This window comes from Thunnus albacares, chromosome 12, assembly GCF_914725855.1.
Source record: "Thunnus albacares chromosome 12, fThuAlb1.1, whole genome shotgun sequence".
Lineage (NCBI taxonomy): Eukaryota > Metazoa > Chordata > Actinopteri > Scombriformes > Scombridae > Thunnus > Thunnus albacares.
Genome location: NC_058117.1, coordinates 33288459 through 33312783, shown reverse-complemented (window position 1 = coordinate 33312783; position 24325 = coordinate 33288459). Strand labels below are relative to the sequence as shown.

Sequence of the window (24325 nt, the reverse complement as noted above, 5' to 3'; positions counted from 1 at the left end):
ACACACACAGTAACGTTAGCCATCGCTGTTCTCATCAGCACCAAACTATGAAAAGATAATAACGCGACATACATAGAAAACTAAATACAAAGAAATACAAAAACTCTAGTTGCAGTGACTAAAAGTGTCAATATACCTTATAAAGTATTTAAAATAATTACATTATATATATAAAAACACACCCACAAGATTAATAGATAATAAAATAAAACAGATCAGTTTTAGAGAAAAATGTTCCAAACAGGCTGATATGGATGAACACTATGGATATACAGAGGATGTAGTTATTAGCATCTGTGCAGATAAAAACCATGTAAAACATAAATAAAGATAAAGATGCAGGAATGTCGTGTAACAGCACAACAGAGACGTGGTTAGCCTGTTAGCCTGTTAGCCTAGCTTAGCACAGAGAGCAAAAGGAAGAACTGTCGGCCTCCAGAGAAAAAAAAAATCCACCTTTCAACAACTCTTGAGTGTCTGATTTACATGTTGGGTCTTGTTAAGCTAACGAGCTAGTCAGCAGTTCATCCTGTAGTCAGCTGGTTGAGCTAAAAACAAAGACGACGACGACAACGAGTTCAGGCTGTTGGTCAACAAACGGCTACAAACACCTGTTTCATATACAGACGGACTGACTGTTCCTTTAAGGCTGCAGCAGGACTTCACAATCTTTAGCTCTCTGAGAAACACTTTCTCTTTTACACAACAGGTCTTTCAAAAACATGCCAAAGCACACTTTACACACACACACACACACACACACACACGGCTGAATACACACAGTGTTTGGAGTGGGTCGACATGAGATCATCATACTCATAAAGTGGCGCCTTCAGCTTGGCTCCAGGCCATGAAAACACACACACACACACACACACACACACACACACACACACACACACACACACACACACACACACACACACACACACAGGCTGAGTTACCGTACAAGGCGTGTCGACAGAATAATGAGGGCTGCATGACGCCCTGCTGACAGCACGGATCATTACACACACAGACTCTGGCACTCATGTTCTCGTGTATGAATAAGAGTCGTACACACTGAAACTTATATCTACAACACACACTGTGCAGTTACATCATGTTAACGTTGTGTAGCGTGTTCTCACCGTAAACATGAACGAACCAGCGCTGGAACGTAACGATGTACATGTGATGCTACTTTCTACATGTCAGAGGGAAATATTGTACTTTCTACTCCACTACATTTATTTGACAGCTTTAGTTACTTTTCAGATGAAGATTTTAAAATACAACACATTGTTAAAGATGAAACCAGTGGTTTCCAACCTTTTTGTCTTTTGACGTCTTACAAAAAGCAGTGTGTAGTCGGGGTCACATTTCACATGTCTATGAGTTGTTAACAGCTCCACCAAATAGTGATTTTTCCCTCTAAACTTCTCACATGCTTTCATTTCAATAAATGTTCAAATGATCCAATATTTCAGCAAAAATCAAAGATTAGAGAAAAAGTCCAAAAACTGAAAACAGATTTGTGTATCAGAACTTTGTTTTTTCTTCTTTCCTCTCCCATTAATCATCTCACCACCCCTCAGATTTATCTGCTGACCCTTTGGAGGGGCCCGACCCCTAGGTTGGGAACCACTGGACTAAACTAGCTAACTGTATATAAAGTAGTGTAAACTAGCTCCACCTCCAGCAGCTACAACAGTAACATGCTGCTCTAACACTGATGCTTCACTATTAATAATCTAATGATGTCATATATAATAATATATCAGTCAGAGGGACCAAACCACTACTTTTACTGCAATACTTTAACTACATCAAGCTCATAATACTTATGTACTTTTACTGCAATACTTTAACTACATCAAGCTCATAATACTTATGTACTTTTACTGTAATACTTTAACTACATCAAGCTCATAATACTTATGTACTTTTACTGCAATACTTTAACTACATCAAGCTCATAATACTTATGTACTTTTACTGCAATACTTTAACTACATCAAGCTCATAATACTTATGTACTTTTACTGCAATACTTTAACTACATCAAGCTCATAATACTGATGTACTTTTACTGCAATACTTTAACTACATCAAGCTCATAATACTTATGTACTTTTACTGCAATACTTTAACTACATCAAGCTCATAATACTTATGTACTTTTACTGCAATACTTTAACTACATCAAGCTCATAATACTTATGTACTTTTACTGCAATACTTTAACTACATCAAGCTCATAATACTTATGTACTTTTACTGCAGTAAAGGGTCTGAGTACGTCTTCCAGCTCTGGATCACATTAAGTTTGGTTGAAATAACAACGTACACGTGTCCCAGAATGCAACACTCATCAGAAAAGAGGAGCAACTGACAGCTGATACATATTTAACAGATAATAAATCCTTCTTCTTGTCTGAAGTTTTTTTGATTGACACGTCTGAACAAGCATCAGAGTCAATCAGACGATGTTGGAAACGAACATTAAAAACTTCTAACTGAGAAATTCATCACACACGTCTTGTTAACAACACCGTCGTAAATTTATCACCTCTTACGCACAAAGAATTAAAAGTTGGGAGAAAAAACACTGAAACCTGACTGAGCCAACTTTATGTCATCAGATCAGAATATTAAAATATTTTTCCTCTCATGGTGGGAAGTAAACCAGCCGTCATACATCTACAATAAGAATCAGACTGTATTTATAACTTCCTGCAGCCTCAAAACCGCCGAAAATTCAAACAACTCAAGAAGAGAAAGGAGATAAGAAGTGAGTAATTTTACAGCACAGTTAAGCTTTTATTGTTTTCCACAGTATCAGCCCTTTAAATCCAGTTAAAGAACACATCAGACACTCTCAGCTGGGTTAGTGCTGCCCTCTGTGGACCAGCTGCAGTACTGCGGCTCTTCTGCCTGAATCATCAAAACACAAACGTTTTTTATTATTATTATTTATTACAATGTTGCAGTAGTTTCTGTTTCTTCCAAGACAAGAGTGAAGTTTTGACTGTGTGAGTTTGTGAAAAACCAGGAAACAGGTTTTTATTCTGCCTTAATGAGAAGAAACACGTGAGATCCTCAAGAGATCTTCAGCAGGCTCTGAGGCTCTTCTGTCAGGACCACAGACTGTATAAAAATATGGACGTAGTTACCGTGACGACACCCGTTAGTTTTTGAAGAGCGGTTTCGAAGCTCAAAGTGTGACGCTGCCTAACTCCCAGCCAATCAAAAATGGGCAAAGAGGCGGGGCCGAACGGCTGAAACAAGCCACCTAGCGGCCGGCGGACCTGTCACTCAAAGCAGCCATGTCCTTCATTATGCAGAACTTTACGGGTGAGTTATAAAAACATTCACCCTCCGTACAGTCGTCATGAAAGAGGAAATTAGCTACAGAGACCAAAACCGTTGTTTGTACCAGGCTGTAAACATGTTTATTTCTGCTGTAAAGTTGGTATTTTAACATGGGGGTCTATGGGGATTGACTCACTTTTGGAGCCTCAAGTGGTCGTTCAAGGAACTGCAGTTTTTGGCTTTATTTTACAGCCCCGGAGGTTGCCGCTTGGTCTGGACCATCAGCAGCCGGTGTGTCTCGTCTGCAGAGATTCAAACAAACACAGATTCAACCCCGTCGATGAAGCTGCACGATGACACAAGAAGGAATTTGGGGAAACTCTGGAAGCTCTTAAAGAAGAAGTTAAAGTGAAGTTTGATCAAACAGCAGAACACATGAAGGTCCAGGTCCGACACACACAGAGAGAGGCAGATTCAGGAGCAGTTTAAGACCAGTTTCTAGAAGAGGAAGAGGAGCAAAAGAGTCAGATGATGAAGGAGAAGATGGAGCAGCTCTTTCACACACACACACACGTACCTTCCATCATCTTGGTTTCAAGATATGGGAGGTATTTATTTTATTCTGTAGTGCAACATAACCGTCATGTTGTGTGCCTGAATACAAATACATTATTCAGCAAAGCACAAATAATGTTTTGTTTTGGTTTTTTTTACGGATATTTGTTTCATACAAATATTTTTTTTTAAAAAAACATGTTAAATACCAGCGTGCAGGTTGGTTACATCACTATCTCAGTGTCTCTCCTCTGCTCCGCTGTGACGTCTGTCAGCAGGTCTCAGTGAGGGGAGTCACATCCACCTGCTACATGACGCACATTTCCTAATTTGGACATCAGTCCCGGAGTTGGGGGTGTTCCCCAGAGATTAAAGCTGAACTACTGACTGACACATTTTATGACCACTTATTGTAACACTTTAATTTTCTAAAATTAAAAGCGTAATAAAAGCAAAACACAGGATTTTTAAACCTCTTTCCACTTTTATTTGAATACAAATACAAATAATTTTTGCTGCCTCAACAAATACAGATACAAATACAAACACTGGGCCCTCTGCACATCCCTAATAGTAGATTGTGTTTCATAGACGTCAGACAAACATACAAAACTTATGGATCTGTGGGTGTGATGATTGTTCATAATAAAGGTTGCAAATGATGGAAGCACAGCGGGAGACGAGGCAGACTCACCTCCGCCTCTGGCTGCCAGGTGCCGTGACTCATGTCCCACACAGAGACTGAGAAACACCCACTCGACTCCAGAGACTGTTTAAAAGTCTAAGTATAGTGGTTTTTGATCTGGGTCTGGTCTGATGTGGTCTGGAAGGGGGGGGAAAAAAAACAGTGAATCACTCTTTCTTTCCTACGAACAGAATAAAAGTTTCACAAATGTTAAAACTGTGTTTTATTGAGTCTCTAGAGTGTCCTTGTTAATCTGGTCCAGATTTGAGCAGTCTAAGTATAGCTGTTTGTGACCTGGACCTGGTCTAAGGTGGTCTAAGGTGGTTTAGATGGGGGGGAACAAGCAAAATAAAGGTTTTATGAATGTGAAAGTGTGTTTAAACAGCGTTTAAGTTTTTGTTATGATGTCTTAACACTTTTTCACGAGTGTAAATGGTGCAAAAATGGAGAATCAGCTGCTTAATATCATTATTTATGCGTCCCTTAACTTTCCCCTTAAACCCCAAATCAGAAGCTGACTTCAGTGCTGTCCATCAGGTATTCATATATACGATTAACTTGACTCTGCCTCGGGGCTGTTTGGTGGTGCAGGAACATGTTCGGTGTTCATTTGCTAACAGAAGAATGTCCAAAATATGAACAAACCTGTTGGGAGATTAAGTTCTCAAAGTCTCTGCCAGGCGGGTGTAAGGTGACTAAAACAGTGCAGGTGTTTCTTCCTCCCTCACAGCCTCTAATACTAACAGACAAACAATTACAATAGATCAATACTTTGGATTATTGGTGCAAGTTTATTTGTAGATTTCATACACAGAGGCAATTCAAAGTGTTTTTACGTAAAGCAGATAAAAAGGAAACAGCACAGAAAAATAAAAAGTAATAAAAAAATATAAAAGAGAATAAAAGTGCATTTTAGAGTCAGAGTGCAATTATTAGCAGCAATTAAAGGCAAATGTGAACATAAGTCTTCTTTTATCACATTATCTTACATTATAGAAGTTAACAGTTTTTGGTCCATCAGCTGCTTATGATGCCTGTACTGTCGCCTGTATTGTGATATGTGGTGTCAACCATCTTTAAAACAGCTGAAAACACAGAAATATTGTTTTGTTGAATTATAAACAAGTCTGGAAACATTTAGTGTTTTTAGTCCATACATAAAGTTCAGTTAGCTTTAGCTGTCTTTTTTTTTGTTTGTTGTTGTTTTGGACGTCTTAAGGTGCTGAAGTGTCTGAGCTCTACACTAAAATGATGACAGCAGGTTGAGTTGGTCTATTTTACATGATCAGTAACTGCATCATACAAGAAAACTGCACATATAAGCAACAAGTTTCATCATCATCATCATCAGATACAACATTCTGCACATTAGTGTCAAATCTGCCTGAAATAGTAGTGGAAGTGAAATACATGAAAAAAAAAATACATGAAAATAGGTTTTTCTTTCTAAATTACATAAAAATCACAAGAATATTCCATATTTAGCATAACTGTTGCATAAAAAGCATTCCTCTGCAGCCCATGTTTACCTGTATGGACATTATTTTACATTCTCAACTAAACAAACACTGATGAACAAAATATGTGACATTAAAACATACAGTTTCAGTATATAAAAAAGTCATAATAACAATTCCAATTAATGCCAGTGATGAAGAACCAAATCTACATAATCAGTCAACAGATACAAATTACAGACACAAGTTACTAATAAACAATCAGACCAGCAGGTTTGTGTTGCTCTGAACATTAAGAGTATAAAAGTAGTGTTTATTATCAATAACTCATACTGCTGACATGGAAGTAGTTCAGGGCATACGGCTCAGATTATAAAATATAAACTTCCAAAAGTTTCACCGTCTGAATATTATTATTTAGAGCTGCCGTCTGATTGGTTAAACATTAACTGAACAGTTTGTTTAGTCACAGTGTTTGTGGCAGCGGCAGCCATCTTGGAACGGGCAAACGTCATCGATGGATTATAAAAAACTGGATTTCATAATATTTTGTATTTTATTTTATCCCCCTCATATATGTTTATGGGCTGGACAAAATATTAGGAACACTTTTCAATATAATGCACTCCATTACACCAGCAGCACCCACTATGACCTCAATAATAAACAGAAAGTAGAATTATCACATTTCTGACGATGTCAACAAAAACTGAAAATCTATAAACTCCCTGAAAGTAGAACTTATGGCAGAGCTGTTGTATTGGAGTGCAACAGAATGCACGTGTTCCTAATAAAGTGCTCGCTGAGTGTATGTTGGACCTGTTCCACTATCACTGGCAGTAGTAACACCTAAATAAATGATTAACACTGTAATAAAACATTGTGTACCTTTACAGCTAAAGGTCAGTACTATGAGTGCCAGGCTAATCCAGCACTACCTTTCCTTACAGACGGATATCTGAGCTCAGTTTCATGCAGTATTTACACCTCTGTGTTATGTGCTGCTCACATGAGAGAGATGGCGAAGGTCAATGAAACAGTTAAACACACCATCAGCAACTGCTGTTATGGAAGAACACAACAAATCTTTGCTTGAAAGAAAGACAGAAAGGTTATTAAGAATATCATCAACATTTTGAGGGATTTAATGAGAATGGCTGAGAACTGAATCAAGTCAGGTAGAGCAGAGTCAGGTAGAAGTGAGTCAGGTAGAAGTGAGTCAGGTAGAAGTGAGTCAGGTAGAGCTGAGTCAGGTAGAAGTGAGTCAGGTAGAAGTGAGTCAGGTAGAGCTGAGTCAGGTAGAAGTGAGTCAGGTAGAGCTGAGTCAGGTAGAAGTGAGTCAGGTAGAGCTGAGTCAGGTAGAAGTGAGTCAGGTAGAGCTGAGTCAGGTAGAAGTGAGTCAGGTAGAGCTGAGTCAGGTAGAAGTGAGTCAGGTAGAAGTGAGTCAGGTAGAAGTGAGTCAGGTAGAGTCGAGTCAGGTAGAGCAGAGTCAGGTAGAAGTGAGTCAGGTAGAGCTGAGTCAGGTAGAAGTGAGTCAGGTAGAAGTGAGTCAGGTAGAAGTGAGTCAGGTAGAAGTGAGTCAGGTAGAGTCGAGTCAGGTAGAAGTGAGTCAGGTAGAGCTGAGTCAGGTAGAAGTGAGTCAGGTAGAGCTGAGTCAGGTAGAAGTGAGTCAGGTAGAAGTGAGTCAGGTAGAAGTGAGTCAGGTAGAGTCGAGTCAGGTAGAGCAGAGTCAGGTAGAAGTGAGTCAGGTAGAAGTGAGTCAGGTAGAGTCGAGTCAGGTAGAAGTGAGTCAGGTAGAAGTGAGTCAGGTAGAGTCGAGTCAGGTAGAAGTGAGTCAGGTAGAAGTGAGTCAGGTAGAAGTGAGTCAGGTAGAGCTGAGTCAGGTAGAAGTGAGTCAGGTAGAAGTGAGTCAGGTAGAAGTGAGTCAGGTAGAGTCGAGTCAGGTAGAAGTGAGTCAGGTAGAGTCGAGTCAGGTAGAAGTGAGTCAGGTAGAAGTGAGTCAGGTAGAAGTGAGTCAGGTAGAAGTGAGTCAGGTAGAGTCGAGTCAGGCAGAGCTGAGTCAGGTAGAAGTGAGTCAGGTAGAGCTGAGTCAGGTAGAAGTGAGTCAGGTAGAAGTGAGTCAGGTAGAGCTGAGTCAGGTAGAAGTGAGTCAGGTAGAAGTGAGTCAGGTAGAAGTGAGTCAGGTAGAGCTGAGTCAGGTAGAAGTGAGTCAGGTAGAAGTGAGTCGGGTAGAAGTGAGTCAGGTAGAAGTGAGTCAGGTAGAAGTGAGTCAGGTAGAGCTGAGTCAGGTAGAAGTGAGTCAGGTAGAAGTGAGTCAGGTAGAGCTGAGTCAGGTAGAAGTGAGTCAGGTAGAGCTGAGTCAGGTAGAAGTGAGTCAGGTAGAGCTGAGTCAGGTAGAAGTGAGTCAGGTAGAGCTGAGTCAGGTAGAAGTGAGTCAGGTAGAGCTGAGTCAGGTAGAAGTGAGTCAGGTAGAAGTGAGTCAGGTAGAAGTGAGTCAGGTAGAGTCGAGTCAGGTAGAGCAGAGTCAGGTAGAAGTGAGTCAGGTAGAAGTGAGTCAGGTAGAAGTGAGTCAGGTAGAAGTGAGTCGGGTAGAAGTGAGTCAGGTAGAAGTGAGTCAGGTAGAAGTGAGTCGGGTAGAAGTGAGTCAGGTAGAGCAGAGTCAGGTAGAAGTGAGTCAGGTAGAAGTGAGTCAGGTAGAGTCGAGTCAGGTAGAAGTGAGTCAGGTAGAAGTGAGTCAGGTAGAGTCGAGTCAGGTAGAAGTGAGTCAGGTAGAAGTGAGTCAGGTAGAAGTGAGTCAGGTAGAGTCGAGTCAGGTAGAAGTGAGTCAGGTAGAAGTGAGTCAGGTAGAAGTGAGTCAGGTAGAAGTGAGTCAGGTAGAGCAGAGTCAGGTAGAAGTGAGTCAGGTAGAAGTGAGTCAGGTAGAAGTGAGTCAGGTAGAGCTGAGTCAGGTAGAAGTGAGTCGGGTAGAAGTGAGTCAGGTAGAAGTGAGTCGGGTAGAAGTGAGTCAGGTAGAGCAGAGTCAGGTAGAGCAGAGTCAGGTAGAAGTGAGTCAGGTAGAAGTGAGTCGGGTAGAAGTGAGTCAGGTAGAAGTGAGTCAGGTAGAAGTGAGTCAGGTAGAAGTGAGTCAGGTAGAGTTCCGACAACTGGTCAGTTTTTGATCCCTTTCCTTCTTCATGTTGCTGGTCCATCCTATGTCGCCTGCTATCCCACAATGCATTGAGGTGACTCAGTAGTGTCCCCTCCCTAGAAAACAAAATGCTGCAACAGTTTCAATGACTCTTAGATCTGAAATGAGAGGACTGTCTACTGCATGTGGAGCCGCTAACACTAACACTCACACTCTCAGAGCAACACGTCATTCCCAGTTAAACTGCTCTCAGTCTGTAGCGGAAGCGGACGTCTGTGGTGGGCTGCATGATGCCGAGGCCGGCTCTGCTGGAGTCCCAGGTCGCTCTGGTCTGACCTTCCACCAGCTGAAGGTCGAAGTAGAGCAGCAGCAGACACAGGAACTGTTTGATCCCGTTGACGGCGAAGTGGCGTCCGGGACACTTGGAGGAGCCGGAGCCGAACGGCATGCGGTAATACTTCAACTTCTGTCCGTCTTTGTAGAAGTCCGTCTTCTCTTTGCCGTCCTGCACGAAACGGTCGAACCGGAACGTCTGATGGTGCAGAGACAACAACAGTAAAACGATTGAACAACTTCACGACAGACAAAGTGATGAATCTTCTCACCTGTTTTAGCCTCTACAGGTGTCAGCGACATCTAGTGAACTAAAACAGGTGTGACACATTCTACAGTGGAGGTCACTACACACTGAGAGGATGGTTGGACAGATTCCTGTGTTTACTCGTCCACTTTGCTTCTTAAACCATCCAGAGTCTGAAGATCTTTAACTGCACAGGTAAGAACTGGATTGCGGGAACTCTTTGATCAACACTCAGTGTGCAGACGATCAAGAACTTGTTTAATTTTGATGTTTTGAAGTTTGCTGGTTTGTCTGGAAAAGTTTGGGATGAACCAGTTGATCAGTCCTGACTTTAATATGCTTTATTATTCATTTCTGATAGTTTTGTTGTTGATGACTTCAGTGTCCGATTATCTGAATATATATAATTTATATGAATTGTTATTCTTCTTTTTTGTATTATTGTTTCTGGGTCTGTGGTGTCTTGCAGTGCATATTTCTATGGATGACACAATAATAAAACTTTTACTTTTATCACATATTTACACAGATTTTAGTTATTTGTTCATTTTCATCCACTTGTTGTTTTACCTGCTTTGCTTTAAATCTTGTGTTTTTATTTTTGTTTTTATATCACTGTCTTTTAATTTTGTATTTATATTTTAAAAAGGACTTTAAGCGATAAATACTGTACTACTACTGTACTGTAACTTAATTTAGAAACATGCTTTCAAAATAAAGTTTTTTATTGTCTGACTCTACAACTAGATTTCAAGGCTGCACTACAAAGCCTGACTATCAATAATTATCTGTTCTCTATGTTGACATAGATATGTCTATGATGACTGCCTCAACTTATGTAAAAAGTAAAAAGGTCAACCTGCAGGAAACATGAGAAGATGATTCAATGCCACTGAGTTGATGCAACTGCACTTTGCTTCCAGCAGATGGCAGCAATGACTCAGCAGCGGGAGACTCACTCTGCTGAGTCATCAGAGAAGAAACTCATGAAAATTAAAACAATTAATCAAAGTAACAAATGAAAAAACAAACAAACATCAAGTCCTTAAAATCTCCTTAATGAACTTAAATTCCCCTGAAAACACAGCAAAGACTCTGAATCAGGCTGTTTGGTAGCCAGAAATCCCTTCATTTGTCCATTAATCTGAAACCCTAAACCCCTTATAAAACTTATAAAAACACCATAATTTCAAGGAGTTTTCTCATTAATTTCCATATTAACTGTAAATATTTGTCAAATGGTGTTATTAAGGTTTATGTTAGGACTTGGAAATACTTTCAGCTGCTTGTTAATGATATTTTAAGGGATTTTAATCCAGTATTCAGATATTTCATGAGGTAAAAGCCCATAAAATCTATAAAATATACACAAGTACTGCTTAATTTGTACCTATTTTTTTCAATTCAGCACAAAGTCGGAGGTTCATCCAAAATGTGTAGTAAATGAATGCATAAATGAACTGATTGCAATGTATTAAGGAGTTCTTCATGGATTATCTCCAAGATCTAAGAGGTTTTAAGAGGTCAAATGCACTTGAAATCTATAAAATAGTTTGAAAGAGGTAATTTTTTAAAGTTTTAAAGGATTTTTCACCCTTTAAATGGTGTAAAAATCTGTGCGGATAAGACATTAAAAACACCTTAATAATCCATCAATTTAGGGGTTAGGGTTGTGGTTTGGGGTTAGGGTTAGGGTTAGGGTTGGGGTTAGGGTTGGGGTTAGGGGTTACGGTTAGGGTTGGGGTTAGGGTTAGGGTTAGGGTTAGGGTTGGGGTTAGGGTTGTGGTTTGGGGTTAGGGTTAGGGTTAGGGTTGGGGTTAGGGTTAGGGGTTAGGGGTTACGGTTAGGGTTGGGGTTAGGGTTAGGGTTGAGGTTAGGGTTGGGTTAGGGTTAGGGGTTAGGGTTGGGGTTAGGGGTTACGGTTAGGGTTGGGGCTAGGGTTGAGGTTAGGGTTGGGGTTAGGGGTTAGGGTTAGGGGTTAGGGTTGGGGTTAGGGTTGGGGTTAGGGTTAGGGGTTGGGGTTAGGGTTGGGGTTAGGGTTGAGGTTAGGGTTGGGGTTAGGGGTTAGGGGTTAGGGTTGGGGTTAGGGGTTACGGTTAGGGGTTAGGGGTTACGGTTAGGGGTTAGGGTTGAGGTTAGGGTTGGGGTTAGGGGTTAGGGGTTAGGGTTGGGGTTAGGGGTTACGGTTAGGGGTTAGGGTTAGGGTTGAGGTTAGGGTTAGGGTTAGGGTTGGGGTTAGGGGTTAGGGTTGGGGTTAGGGGTTAGGGGTTAGGGTTAGGGGTTAGGGTTGGGGTTAGGGGTTACGGTTAGGGTTGGGGTTAGGGTTGAGGTTAGGGTTGGGGTTAGGGGTTAGGGTTAGGGGTTAGGGTTGGGGTTAGGGTTGGGGTTAGGGTTAGGGGTTGGGGTTAGGGTTGGGGTTAGGGTTGAGGTTAGGGTTGGGGTTAGGGGTTAGGGGTTAGGGTTGGGGTTAGGGGTTAGGGTTGGGGTTAGGGGTTACGGTTAGGGGTTAGGGTTAGGGTTGAGGTTAGGGTTAGGGTTAGGGGTTAGGGTTAGGGGTTAGGGGTTAGGGGTTAGGGTTGGGGTTAGGGGTTAGGGTTGGGGTTAGGGGTTATGGTTAGGGGTTAGGGTTAGGGTTGAGGTTAGGGTTAGGGTTAGGGGTTAGGGTTGGGGTTGGGGTTAGGGTTAGGGTTGAGGTTGGGGTTAGGGTTGGGGTTAGGGGTTAGGGTTGGGGTTCGGGGTTAGGGTTGGGGTTCGGGGTTGGGGTTAGGGTTAGGGGTTAGGGGTTAGGGTTAGGGTTGGGGTTAGGGGTTAGGGTTGGGGTTAGGGTTAGGGTTGTGGTCATACCTGCGGCTCCTCGTAGATCTCGGGATCCAGGTGCATGCTCTGAGGGTACAGGGTGATGATGTCTCCTTTCCTGATGGCCACCGAACGCTCATCGTCCAAACGCAGACTGAAGTCCTCCTGAGCCACACGGATGTTCATGGAGACGGAGGACAGGCGGAGGCTCTCGTTGATGGTGCTCCCTGTGGAGGAAGGTCAGGATCATTTATCAACATCTGTCCTAATGGGACAAAACTTCTCACACAGAGTGACGCACATCTGGAGTAAAATCTTTTTATCAAATCTCTGTCAGGTTGGATGCTGTTGGTTTCTGTCCTTTGCTTCACTCACAAGGTCAAATTATTCAGTTTTGTCGAAATGCTGTTTTTAAATTAGCTCACAGTTATCAAGTATTCTCTGACTAACCTTCTCCTGCAGCTCCTCAACAATGAGTCTGATGTTATTCTTTATTTTCATGTGCAGAGTCAAACCAACAACATGTTTGTCCGCCTGTCAATACTTTCCTCCCTCCTCTGTCTGTCTCTCAGCTCTAAGCTCATCGGTTCCTACAGCAGACTCAAAAACGGCTCACAAATATATAGTTTCATTTTTAAAGCAAACAAGTAATAAATCAGAAGCAAAGACATTTTACATTAATGAGCTGTTCCTGCTTCTTTAAAGAACGACTGTGGCCTAAACTGGTGGTCGCAGATTTTAAAGTCTAAGTCTGATGATATTCTGTATTTTTCTCATTGTTAATAAATCCCATGTGCAGAATCAGATCATTAATGTGTTAATCCATCTCTGATAATAAAAATGTTAATTACAAACAAAGCTGCATAAATTGTCTCTTTTTAAAGTGAGTGAGATCAATGATGATGAGTGAACTAGTGGTCTAGTATTTAGGAGAGTGAACTGTGAGGACTGGTGAGCAGAGGGCAGCGTACCCAGGTAGGAGAGCTTCTCCAGCTGCTCTTTGCTGAGCGTCACATCTTGGTCGCTGCTGAACTCGACCCCGCTGAGCCTCAGAACATCCTGGATCTCCTGGCGGACGACCTCCAGGGCCTCAGGGTGACTCACCAGATGATACATGGCCCAGAAGGTGGCAGAGGTGGAATTGGCCACAGACGCCCAGAGGATGGCAAAGTGATGAGCTGGGAGTCAGAGAGGAAGGAGGAAGAGTAGAGAGTCATCGGGCTGCTGACATATAAACTGTTTACACAAGATATGTCACATCTCACCCAAAGTTTACCCACATCTGAACTAAAGGGCACAGTAGAATAAACTAGAGTGCAGTAAATCTAGTTGGAGATAAGAGCTAAATATAAAGCTCTCAGAGGAATCAGTGTACTTTCACTATGTCATGAATCTGGAGAGAGTTCTGGAAGAATCTGTTTTTCATTAAAGCAGACAAACAGCCATAAGGGACCATGTTAAAGCTCTGCGGTGATTTGGAGGTAAACCACACTGGAGTTGCACAACATGTAAAACAGTGAGACTACAGACAGAAAGGAGAGAGAATTGCTTCATATTGTTTCGGAAAGTTACTGAGAGTCAGTGATGTGTCTGCAGAGCATGAACAGTATGATTCATCAAACCAGACAACAGATTAAAAACTCCGGTGGAGATCGGCTTAATTAGCACTGTGTGAAGTCGTTTGGCTTGAATGAAACAGACGTTCATTTATATGTAAAAGTTCCACACTGGTTTATCAGAGAGCGTGTTGATGTTCTGCTAATCATAGAGGACGATCTGCTTTCAGAGAGCAGAGCTCCACTTCCTGTTTGACTCTCTTTAAAGCTGCACAAATCCATAGTTTTATATAAGAACAAATAACATGTTTAATGTGACAGAGGTCGCTCATAGTGAGAATCAACCTCTTCAGGTTGTCTGAACACTGTCTGAAACATGACGCTCAGTGTTGGTTTCTTTTAACCAAATCATCTTTTCCTGACTATAACTGAGTAGTTTTAGTCTTTCAGGAGACTTTGTGATCATCTTTCAGGTTTGCAGATGATAGAAAAATTCATGTATTAGTTAAGTAGATATGGTCATATGTATGTATGTATTTGGCGGCAGGGCCTTGAGGGGAACACTATAATAGACATATGGACATCATGGTCATCATGTGAAAGTGAGAGCTCTGTAAAGTTTTGTCTGGGGCTGTTAGAAGGAATCTGTAAACAACTAGAGGTGCCTCCCAGGGCATCAAGGCCGTCAATATATACTAATGTCTTTCCTTTGTCTTGTGAGAATTCTCCACGGAGACTCTGCGTACTCTCCGTGTCTACAACATATGTTTGGTTTGGATTAAAGAGACGCTTGACTTCAACCAACCTCAGTCTATTTGGTAATTTTTACCTATCAGCAGATTAGCAACAAATGTTTCAACACTTTGTAATTTCAGAGTTTGTGCACATGATAAACTCTTAGTGATGGGTGTAGGATCAATCCTGCACACTGTCCATCACTTGTTCTCACTTTATTAACTCTTCACATAATATTTCATGCAGGATGTTCTCTTTTCTTTCCAGAAAATCAGCAACTAAAAAACAAGACAAACATGTCTGGTCTACCTGCTTTATCGATGTCCCTCAGCATGTCGTACTGCTCAAACACCTCGGCTCTCCTCCTGATGAACTGTGAAGTGTTGGACCAGTGCGACATGCTCTGTGGCAGGAAGTAGTTGGTCAGCTTCTCGCGGATCGCCTTGGTCCGTCCCAGCAGCCAGATGGGCATCTGAGCGATGAGCAGCGGAAACATGGTGTCAAACCTGATGAAGTCCTCCCTCATCACGCCCATCCTGTCGTGGCGGCTGGCGGACGCCGGCCTGCCGTACAAGGTGAGGAAGGTGGCTTCGAACATGACCAAGCTGCAGAACTCATACATGCTGGCCGTCTTCCAGCCGCCCTCCTCCTCCGGCCTCTCGCCCAGGTGGTCCTGACGAAACACCAGCATGAGGTTATCCGTCATGCTCTCTGTCAGCGGCCGGAGGTTGTCTCCCTGGAGGAGCTGGAAGGAGCGTCTGATCTGCTCTTGCAAGCCGGGGAACTTCTGGTTGACGACGGGCGGGTAGCCAAAGGTGAAGGGCGCCACCCTGTTGGTGAACTCGTGGAAATCCAGCTGGCGGCCATGTTTGATGATGTTTGGATACATTAAAGGGTCCATGACGAAGGTCATGTATTTACCTGCAGGGAGAGAACAGAGTGACACATGCATCCAATTCAGTGTCACAGCAGCTTTTATGACTTCAGACTGAAATCAGTTCATTTTAAAGGAATCGCTGCATCAGTGGAGACAAAATAAATCCACAAAGCTTTCACTGAGTTCATCTTTACTGAATTCTGACCTGTGAAATTGTTCCATTCATCAATAGTAATCAATAGAGCTCATCCTATCAGCGGTGTGTCCATGTCTTCCTGCTCCACAGAGGAGAAGCAGCACAGTCTGCAGTCAGGAGTTAAGTTACCTTCTCTTGAATGAAATGTGTCAGGGAGCCACGCTGATCATGAACACGATGGTTTGAATCCTGTTGTGACCTTTGTCTCCGCCTCGATTTCTGTCGTCTCTTTTAATAAATGCTAATCTCTTCCAGCTGTCTTCCTTCACCAGGATGTTGGAGTGTTTGCTGTGTTTCTGTCAGAAACATTTCTGCTGTGCTTTTTCATTTTAAAAGGCTTTTATCTTTGTATTACAAGCTAACTTACTTCACTTAGTGGTATGCTAGCAGCTAGTAGCTAGCATACCGCTGGTTAGCAACATCGAGCTAGAGTAAGCTAGTGCAAACACATTTTAAAACATAGAACCAGCGACATATAGTAGAGAGTTTAAATACCAACCTGCTATCTGGACTGTAAATACGTCTCCATACTTCTTCTTATATTCTTCCAGAAATTTATGGGCATCTTTTCCAAACTCCAGAGCTTTTCCGATGAAAGGAATCCAGCCATTTATCAGCGGAGGCTCGCCGTCTCTCCTGCACAACAGACAAAAGACAAATCCATTTCACAAAAAGCAAAACCTAAACAGAGACCTGCCATCCGAAAAAGTGAGTGGATTGAAATATAATATCCATAATTTAGATTATTATAGTTCAATATTGCTGTAGAACTGGACAATGGAACAATATATGGATGTTGTTAGCAGTTTCCCTGCTATTGTTCTCCTGATGTAGTTTTATTTAACTCTTTCCTGCAACTAGTTATTGCTTTGATTTGGTCATGATTTGATTCCTCGTCCATCATTAAATATAATCTGACCCAGAGTAGTTTTTGTATTTTGCTTTAGAGCCGATACGATTAGTCCATTAATCGATTAGTCAGCAACAATTCTGATAATCGATGAATTATTTCCACAAAAATACCAAAATGAACCAGTTTCAGGCTCATAATATAAGTGAATATTTTGGGTTTTGGACTGTTAGACACACAAAATGAAACATTTGAAGTCATCACCACTAACTCTGAGAAACTGTGATGAACATTTTTCACTGTTTTCTCACAATTTAAAGACCAAACACTTCAATGCATTGAGAAAATAACTGGCAGATTAAATGATAAATAATTTGTTAGTTGAGGCACTAATTCACTTCCTTTAATAGTCTTATTAAGTTATAAACGGCTGCACCTCCTTTGTTGTTTTATTTAAGTCTATTTCTGAAGTTGCTCCAGCAGTGTTCATGAATGGACTCTGAACTTAAGGTGTTCCAGGTCTGTAACGTCAAGCAAACAAACTGTTTCCTGAGGGGCCAAACTGGAACAAAGTGTAAAGTGAGATAAGAGACACTCCCTCCAGCCTTTCAGACACTCTGTTGATCGTTAGTACCAACACTATTGTCCTCCTCCAGCCTCCTTCCTGCTGTCCGAACCCAACAGATTACTGCTGTAATAATATTAACAACATGTGAGCTGTCGAGGATTAAACAGTGAGGTTTTATTGGCTTGGACTCAGTATTCTGTCTCGAAGCGGCTCAGAGAAACTAAAGTTGTGCTGAATATGTTTCTGTTTTGTGTGTGTGATGATAATTCCCACTGTTTATACAGTATACTGTAGATCATACACTGTTCATGTACTTCATGCATGTTAACACGTTAACATACACGTCTAAATGATGTCATCATAACCGCAGTGTCTCAGTTTTAGCCGCGTTAGCAGCACATCTCTGTGGATGCTAACGTTGCTCCACCTCCAAAAGACATTCAAAGTCCCTAAAAAGTGATATTCTAACCACTTTGGTGATCCTCCAGCAGGTCAAACTTCTACTTCTGCTGTGATGTACCTCAACATCTACTGACGGACATTCACGGTTCCCAGAGGACGAATCTCTCTGACTTTGAGGATCCTCTTTGAGTTTTCATCTGGCGCCATCGTCTGGTCAAAACTTTAAATCAGCGTTCAGCTAGGAACTGGACTCAAAGATAGCGCCCATTCTCGCCAATAGCCAGTAAAGTGTTGTGCAGCGTCATGTTTTTCCCTCCGACTGCGTCCACCAGTTCCTGCTCAGCCCACAGACTTTACATTCAGATGTCGCAAACTTAAAAAAACACTTTTGATCAATATAAAACCTTCCTGGTTTAACAGACATCTCCTCTATAACGGAGCCTGTAGACGTTTAGTCTTGTTACATTCCTATAATGTTAGAATAAGTTGATATTTTTTCTTTATGATTTTCTCAACAAGCGTGTGTTTTTTTTCTTTTTGTCACCTAGTTTTTATTAGATTTATATGAAATATTTGACTTTAAGACTATGTGTGATGTATTCAAGTATTTTTTGTACCCAGGTGTTGTCATGTTTGTCCTGTTGAAACAGCTCTTTATGTGTCAGTCGCAGGGTTGTTTAGAAATAAGAAGGTTGCATCAGAGAGAGAGATTAGGGAGTAACTCACTGGAAAACTTTTTTCTTCAATAAACAAGATTCAACATGTAAATCGGACTGACTCAGTAGATGAATGTTACTGTTATCTATGTACAGCCCAGTTTCACTGCTCTCAGTCTTTGCATGTCAAACACAAAGGAATGCAATAATCAGCCTGTTGCTTCCTACTGAGAGCTGATGGTTTGTTCCCTGGAGGAGGGCACTGATCCCAGTCCAACTAAAAACACTACACAGCCAAAAGACTTTCTCACAGCCAGCGGACGGAATGAACATGATCCTGCTGCTGCTTCTGTTTCTCATCTCAAGCAACAAAATCTATTTACTCTGACAATCAATCTTTTGTTTACATTGAAATGAAAAAAAGCTGTTTCAAAGAGTCAAATCATTAACTGATAATCAAATAGGAGATGAATTCAGTGGAGTAATTGTTTCAGCTTCAACACAATCTCTCATTCAGAGTTTCTTTTATCGGAAATGAAACAGGTTCATCACAAACACAGCTGTTTCAACAAAGTTAAACAACTAGACATATTTTAGCAGAATAAAACTAAACAAACTACAGCTCCCATCAAAAGCACGTCATTTGTTTCATTCATATCCAAAATCAAATTAATTGATGCTAAATTGATAGAAAATAATCAACAAGTATTGTGTGTGTGTATAAGAGCCTGATATATGTGAGTCCTCTGAGCTGTCAGTGAGTCAGACGTCTGATAAGAGCATCATGAAGCATCTCTTCTGGTGTTTTTAGCCTCTATGACAGTAAACTGAAGATCTTTGTGTTGTAGATCAAACAAGACATTTGAGGACGTTGTTTTTCACCATTTTCTGACATTTTATGGACCAAAACAACTAATCAATTCACCAAGAAAATAATAAAATAGTGGAGAGAAAGCATCATCTCTGGTTTTGTTCTATTGTTTTAATGTTTCGTTACACTGATCGATCACAAAATGCTTCATAAAGTTTATTTTCTTTCCGCTTGTGAAACTTAACTCGACCAGTCAGGAGCTTCTTCTAGCTGCAGGATGTTTTTTCTCTTTAAACTGGAGTGTGTGTAAAGCAGCCGATTGCATGATGAACTGCTAAGTCTTCACTCCCAGTGAGACAGTTTGGGGGGTCGGTGTGTTCTGAACAGCAGCTGCTACACATTAAGACTGGAAATACCCCAAGAAACGAAACTACGGCAACTCCAGCAGTTTCAAATCCAACTGGAGATCAAAAGCTTGGAGCTCAAAAATAATTGAAAGTAAAGTAAAACATCTAGTGCTTCATCAAACATCACATCATCACCTGATCATTACGCCGCTCAGGTGACAGCAAACATGAACTTACCGCACAGACATGTGGTAGTCAAATATTTACTGGATTGATTTAATATCAGAAAATCATTTACTTCCAGACAATCAGTCTGTTAAAAGTCTGTCTGCTCTCAGGTTCAACCTTTACAATCAATATTTGGGGTTTTGGACCTGAAAACATGTAAAGACGTCACAGGTAAACTAGAAATAATCATTAGTCTGCCTTGCGCACAAACAAACAAACAAACAAACAAACAAACAAACAAACAAACAAACAAACAAACAAACAGCAGTGAAGTGCGTCACTCATTTAACTCTGAAAGACAATTAACTCCGACCGTGAGACTAAAACTACCACTAACAGCAGCTTACTGGAGAGACTGGTTTAGTGAAACCCGCCAGTCAGCTGCAGTCATGAACACACACACTGATGGACTGACGGTCTACTGACGGACCACTGACCTCTTCCTGCCGCGGGAGACGAGCAGGATCATCAGAGAGAGAAGACCGAGCAGGATCAGCAGCACCGACATGTTTCTGGATCTGCGATGAAAATAACTATGTACCGCACATAATGTCTATTCAACACGAACTGTCAAGCTCCACACTGTCAGCACACTGGCTCCGCCCACACTACTGCAGTAAAACTACCAAATACTCCACCAGTAAAATCCTACTACAGTAAAACTACCAAATACTCCATCAGTAAAATCCTACTACAGTAAAAGTACATGAGTACAAACTAATAATAAACACACTCAGAAGGCTTCGACCCCTAATTAACTAATAATAATAATAATAATAATAATAATAATAATAATACATCAACAGAACTGAATTACATATATATTAAATTATATCAACATACTGTGTATTTTTTTAAACAGATAAATATATTTAAAATTTAAATATATTTATGTAGTATTTAGTGTTTTCATGTTTATTTACATATTAAACTTTTATTCTTTATATAAATCTCCTTTTCCCTCCTTTTTCACCTCTCCTCTTCCTCCTCTTCTCCTCCTCCTCTTTCTCCTCCTCTCCTAGCTAGTTTAGTCCAGTGGTTCCCAACCTAAGGGTCGGGCCCCTCCAAAGGGTCAGCAGATAAATCGGGGGGGTCGTGAGATGATTAATTGGAGGTTTTTTAATTAATGAGCAATTAAATAATTAATGAGCAACACTTTCAAATTTGAGGGAAAAATTCTTTTTAAAATTTTACTTCTTTTTTTAATCAACAGAACTAAAGTTGCTTTATTTACATGTTGCTTATTGATGATTAAACCGAATAAAAGCTGTAATAATCATCTTTTACACTGATTCTGAATTGACCCAGATTTAGAGGCTTTTATTGTGAAGGCACAGTATTAAGATTTCCGGGATCATCATTCCTTTCAGTCACAGTCATCACTCACTCTGTCCGGGCTCGTGCTGTCCCGCTCTGACACGCAAACCTTCAAACAACTAGAGTGAGCTTGTGAGGGCCTGAGCCCCGCAGGAGTGAAGACCCTCTCGTGTCTGTTCTGTTTCTTTCTTTCTTCTTTCTTTATTATTACGCCACTTCAACCCTAAATTTGACCCCCAAACATGCTCAAAAATGCACCAAATTTGGCATGCACATCAGGTCTGGTGAAAAATTTGATAAATGTAAAAATTATCCCCCAAAGTGCTAAAATGCCCTCTATAGGGCCACCTATGTCACTAGGCCTGTAGGAATGTCGTAGAGAGATCAAACCAAAACTCAATTATTCGTCTCATCAAGACCTACAAATCATACACTGACACCCCTGACCTAAATCCAACAGGAAGTCCACAATATGCGCATCAAATTACAACTTTGCGCCAATTTTGGACCCCCAAGAAACGCTATCTCCTCCTAGGGCATTAATGGTTTCGGCTTCAAACTTTAATACATGACTTATCACACAAAAGTTATTAAAAACTTTGTAATAACTTGAACGGTTTAGATTTTTTAAGAGTGCCATCACACCTTACAATGTAAACCAATGGGGAGGCAATCTCTGGGCATGGACTTTGTGCCAAACTTTGGTGTCTGATGTCTAAACTATAAGTCTGACCACTTTCAAACCTGTATCAATGGATTCGCGACTAAAATTTCTACTAAAATGTGATTAATAATGTGAGATTTGGCCAAAGTCATGGGATTTATGAAGATAATAATATGGGGGGGCATTTTTGTAGGATGCAGCAGAAAGGTCTATATACATACAGTACATTATATACAAACTTTGTATGAAGTTTGGTGTTACTATCATTTATTTTACAATAATTATAAGTCTTATATTTATAATTCAGTAGTGGGGATGACCTATGAGGGGAAGGGAACAAATGGAGTGAGAGTGACAGTTTAGTGATAAAGTGCTGCAGAAAAATAAAATCAACACTAAAATTTGTAGCTCTGTACTGCAGTTTTTCCTTTATTAGGACCCGAGCACCTAGCGGTTCACTCACACTCTCCATTCAAATATATGAGTATTTTTCTGTGTCCAGCTGCAGTTACTTATTGTCTCTACACACCTGACAGTACACATGTCAATCAAACTTTGACCAGGTCATGTGGGTTAAAAGTCTTTACTTTTCTAAAAATAGACGATGAAAATTAGGAAATTAATTTGTTTTACACACAAACTCATCAAGAGTTTTCAATTTACTAATTGAAATTAAAGCTACACGTAGTGTTTAACAGGCCTTCGCACCCTTGCACACATCGGGGTGCGGTGCAGTCCAAGGGCTTCTGTCACGGGCATGTAGACGTCTCCAGACCTGGCAGCCCAGGTCTGACTTTACAAACATGTAAAGTTTGGTGCAGACTGGAGCATTTACAATAAAGTTATAGCAACTTCCTCTATCATGGTGAAACATCAAATCTCAACAGTGTGACAATGAGAGTTTTCTGCAGGGTGAGACATGTCTGTCTTGCTCACACCTGTGTCATCAAAATTACGCAAGTTTTTGGCCCATTCACTTGAATTTCAATTAGTAAACTGAAAACTTTTGATGAGTTTGTGTGTAAAAGAAATTCACTTCCTAATTTTCATCAAGTCTATTTTTAGAAAAGTAAAGACAATTTTAATGTAATATTTGGCCAAAGTTATGGGATTTATGAGGATATTTCACAAGAAGCGTACTCTAAAATCCTCCTCTCCAACTGCTCCTGGTGATGTCACTCCCTCAGTGCTGTGAAACATTCCGCAATACACACTCATTATAAAATCACAGGAGGAGCAAGAAAAGACTTTAAAACTCACACTCTAATATCTCAAAAACAATAAAAGATAGAAAAAACATGTAAATTCAAGATTTGTAGGTCAAAGTCTCGTGACTCATTTAAAGTTCAAATGAAGTTTGTATCTAAAACTATGTGGAAGCAGTAAATGTTCAAAAAGGTGTGGGTTCACTCACACTCTCCATTCAAATCAAACTTTGACCAGGTCATGTGGGTTAAAAGTCTTTACTTTTCTAAAAATAGACTTGATGAAAATTAGGAAATTAATTTGTTTTACACACAAACTCATCAAGAGTTTTCAATTTACTAATTGAAATTCAAGTGAATGGGCCCAAAACAAAACTGATTTTGATGACACAGACATGTCTCACCCTGCAGAAAATTCTCATCCTGTCAATCAATCTTTCAAAATAAAAGCACACCACACTTGTAATAAATATCCCTCATTTTTAAAAAGCAAAATGATCTGATCCTGACGGGCCAGAGTCCCGACCAACGCTGCAGCTTTAATTAGCAGCTTTGTTTTTTTGACTCCAAAAACAATGATATCAGTTTCATTTTTGTTTAATTGACAAACATTTTGATGAAATCCAGTCACTGACTTGTTCAATGCATTTACTCCCCTGCTGATACAGCAGCCACAACCATTTGTGACATATCATGTTTTGTTTCAAATACATCTAATTAAATCTCAAGCTGTACCCAGTTTGAGTCAATAAAGCACTGAAACAACACTAAGTTCACTTTAGTGATCTGTTATTTTGAGCTGCTGTTACACACAACAAGCTTTAGCTAAAAACTGTCACAAATGTTTTATTTCATGTACAAAACGACGTGCATGTGACATTCAAAAGATACACAAGTTATAAATGATCAATAACAAACAATCATTATAACAAGCTTTAATTTGGGTAAAAAATAAAAAAAATAACACTAAAACTGGCTCAAAACAACATTAACACTGTTGTGCAGGTAAAAAACTCCACACATCCAGTTTGTAATCTGACGAAATCACTATGACATCATCAGGCCACAGATGACATCATACAGCTGATTTCAAAGGTTGAGGAGGAACTAGTGTGTAACATCAGTTCCTCTTTAAATAAACTGATCAGATCAATATGTGACTGTTGCATCAGATCAATATGTGACTGTTGGATCAGATCAATATGTGACTGTTGGATCAGATTTGTGGGAAATGTTCAGCTGGTTGAGCAACAGCCTTTGAGGGAAACGCCTCAGTGAACCTGAGAACAGGAAGTGAAGACTCATTAAGTCTGAACAACTCAATCATCACATGACAACAAACACTGAGCGGTGCTCAACTAGTGGGGCGCGGCCCCTCCGGGGGCTAACAACTAACTGTTGCTGGGTTGATCATCCGTC

At 40.6% G+C, this 24325-nt stretch overlaps 1 protein-coding gene and 1 long non-coding RNA gene across 2 annotated transcripts in view; one reads left to right on the top strand and one right to left on the bottom strand.

Moving 5' to 3' along the window:
• Positions 1–8926: 8926 nt before the first annotated feature.
• Positions 8927–20290, bottom strand: LOC122993599 (cytochrome P450 7B1). The gene is made up of 6 exons (XM_044367904.1): positions 20158–20290; positions 16358–16494; positions 15095–15706; positions 13466–13672; positions 12543–12721; positions 8927–9650 (listed from the first exon to the last, which is right to left on the bottom strand). Exons 1-6 carry the CDS (start codon positions 20226–20228, stop codon positions 9357–9359), a joined length of 1500 nt encoding a protein of 499 aa, XP_044223839.1. The 5' UTR covers positions 20229–20290; the 3' UTR covers positions 8927–9356.
• LOC122993601 overlaps positions 14148–24325 on the top strand; it is a 14605-nt gene continuing 4427 nt past the window's right edge. Inside the window, exons 1-2 of the long non-coding RNA XR_006406418.1 lie at positions 14148–14224; positions 23454–23460. This is a non-coding gene — a long non-coding RNA (uncharacterized LOC122993601). The remainder of the gene's footprint in view (positions 14225–23453; positions 23461–24325) is intronic.

What these genes read in the sequence shown, in the direction of transcription:
- LOC122993599 (XM_044367904.1), bottom strand. Translation starts at nt 20,228, where the DNA reads ATGTCGGTGCTGCTGATCCTGCTCGGTCTTCTCTCTCTGATGATCCTG. An exon ending in GTCTCCCGCGGCAGGAAGAG is followed by an intron (nt 16,495 to 20,157) that starts GTCAGTGGTCCG and finishes TCTGTTGTGCAG; the next exon opens with GAGAGACGGCGAGCCTCCGC. An exon ending in AGATCTACGAGGAGCCGCAG is followed by an intron (nt 9,651 to 12,542) that starts GTATGACCACAA and finishes CTGCACCATCAG; the next exon opens with ACGTTCCGGTTCGACCGTTT.